Source organism: Haliaeetus leucocephalus, unplaced genomic scaffold (assembly GCF_000737465.1).
Source record: "Haliaeetus leucocephalus isolate CR32 unplaced genomic scaffold, Haliaeetus_leucocephalus-4.0 Scaffold712, whole genome shotgun sequence".
NCBI lineage: Eukaryota > Metazoa > Chordata > Aves > Accipitriformes > Accipitridae > Haliaeetus > Haliaeetus leucocephalus.
The window spans coordinates 5,694,232-5,694,626 of NW_010973148.1; the positions used below are offsets into that span (position 1 = coordinate 5,694,232).

General features: G+C 71.1%; 1 protein-coding gene across 1 annotated transcript in view; it reads left to right on the top strand.

The window, feature by feature from the left end:
• The first annotated feature begins 19 nt into the window (after positions 1-19).
• Positions 20-395, top strand: part of GABRB3 (gamma-aminobutyric acid (GABA) A receptor, beta 3) — a 110,617-nt gene continuing 110,241 nt past the window's right edge. The window contains exons 1-2 of the mRNA XM_010580477.1: positions 20-115; positions 275-342. Of these exons, the coding sequence (XP_010578779.1) occupies positions 43-115; positions 275-342 (141 nt within the window). The 5' untranslated portion in view covers positions 20-42. The remainder of the gene's footprint in view (positions 116-274; positions 343-395) is intronic.

Here is a 395-nt window from a genome sequence, read left to right on the forward strand (position 1 = left end):
CCCCGTCTCTCTCGCCCCCACAGTGTGAACGATCCCGGCAACATGTCCTTCGTGAAAGAAACTGTGGATAAATTGTTAAAGGGCTACGACATCCGCCTCCGGCCGGATTTCGGAGGTGAGTCGCCCTGTCCGGGCTCGCCCACCCCCCCCTCGCCCTCCCCGGGGCTGTCGCCGCTCCCGCTCGGCGGAGCCGGCTCCCGCGCCCCCGCTGCCGCGGCCCCTCTCGCCGCCAGGTCGCGGGGCGGCGGCGGGTAACGGTCTCGTCTGCCCGCAGGTCCGCCCGTCTGCGTGGGGATGAACATCGACATCGCCAGCATCGACATGGTTTCCGAAGTCAACATGGTGAGTAGCGCGGGGGGGGCCCGGCCGGGGCCGGGGCTGCCGCCCGGCGGGTC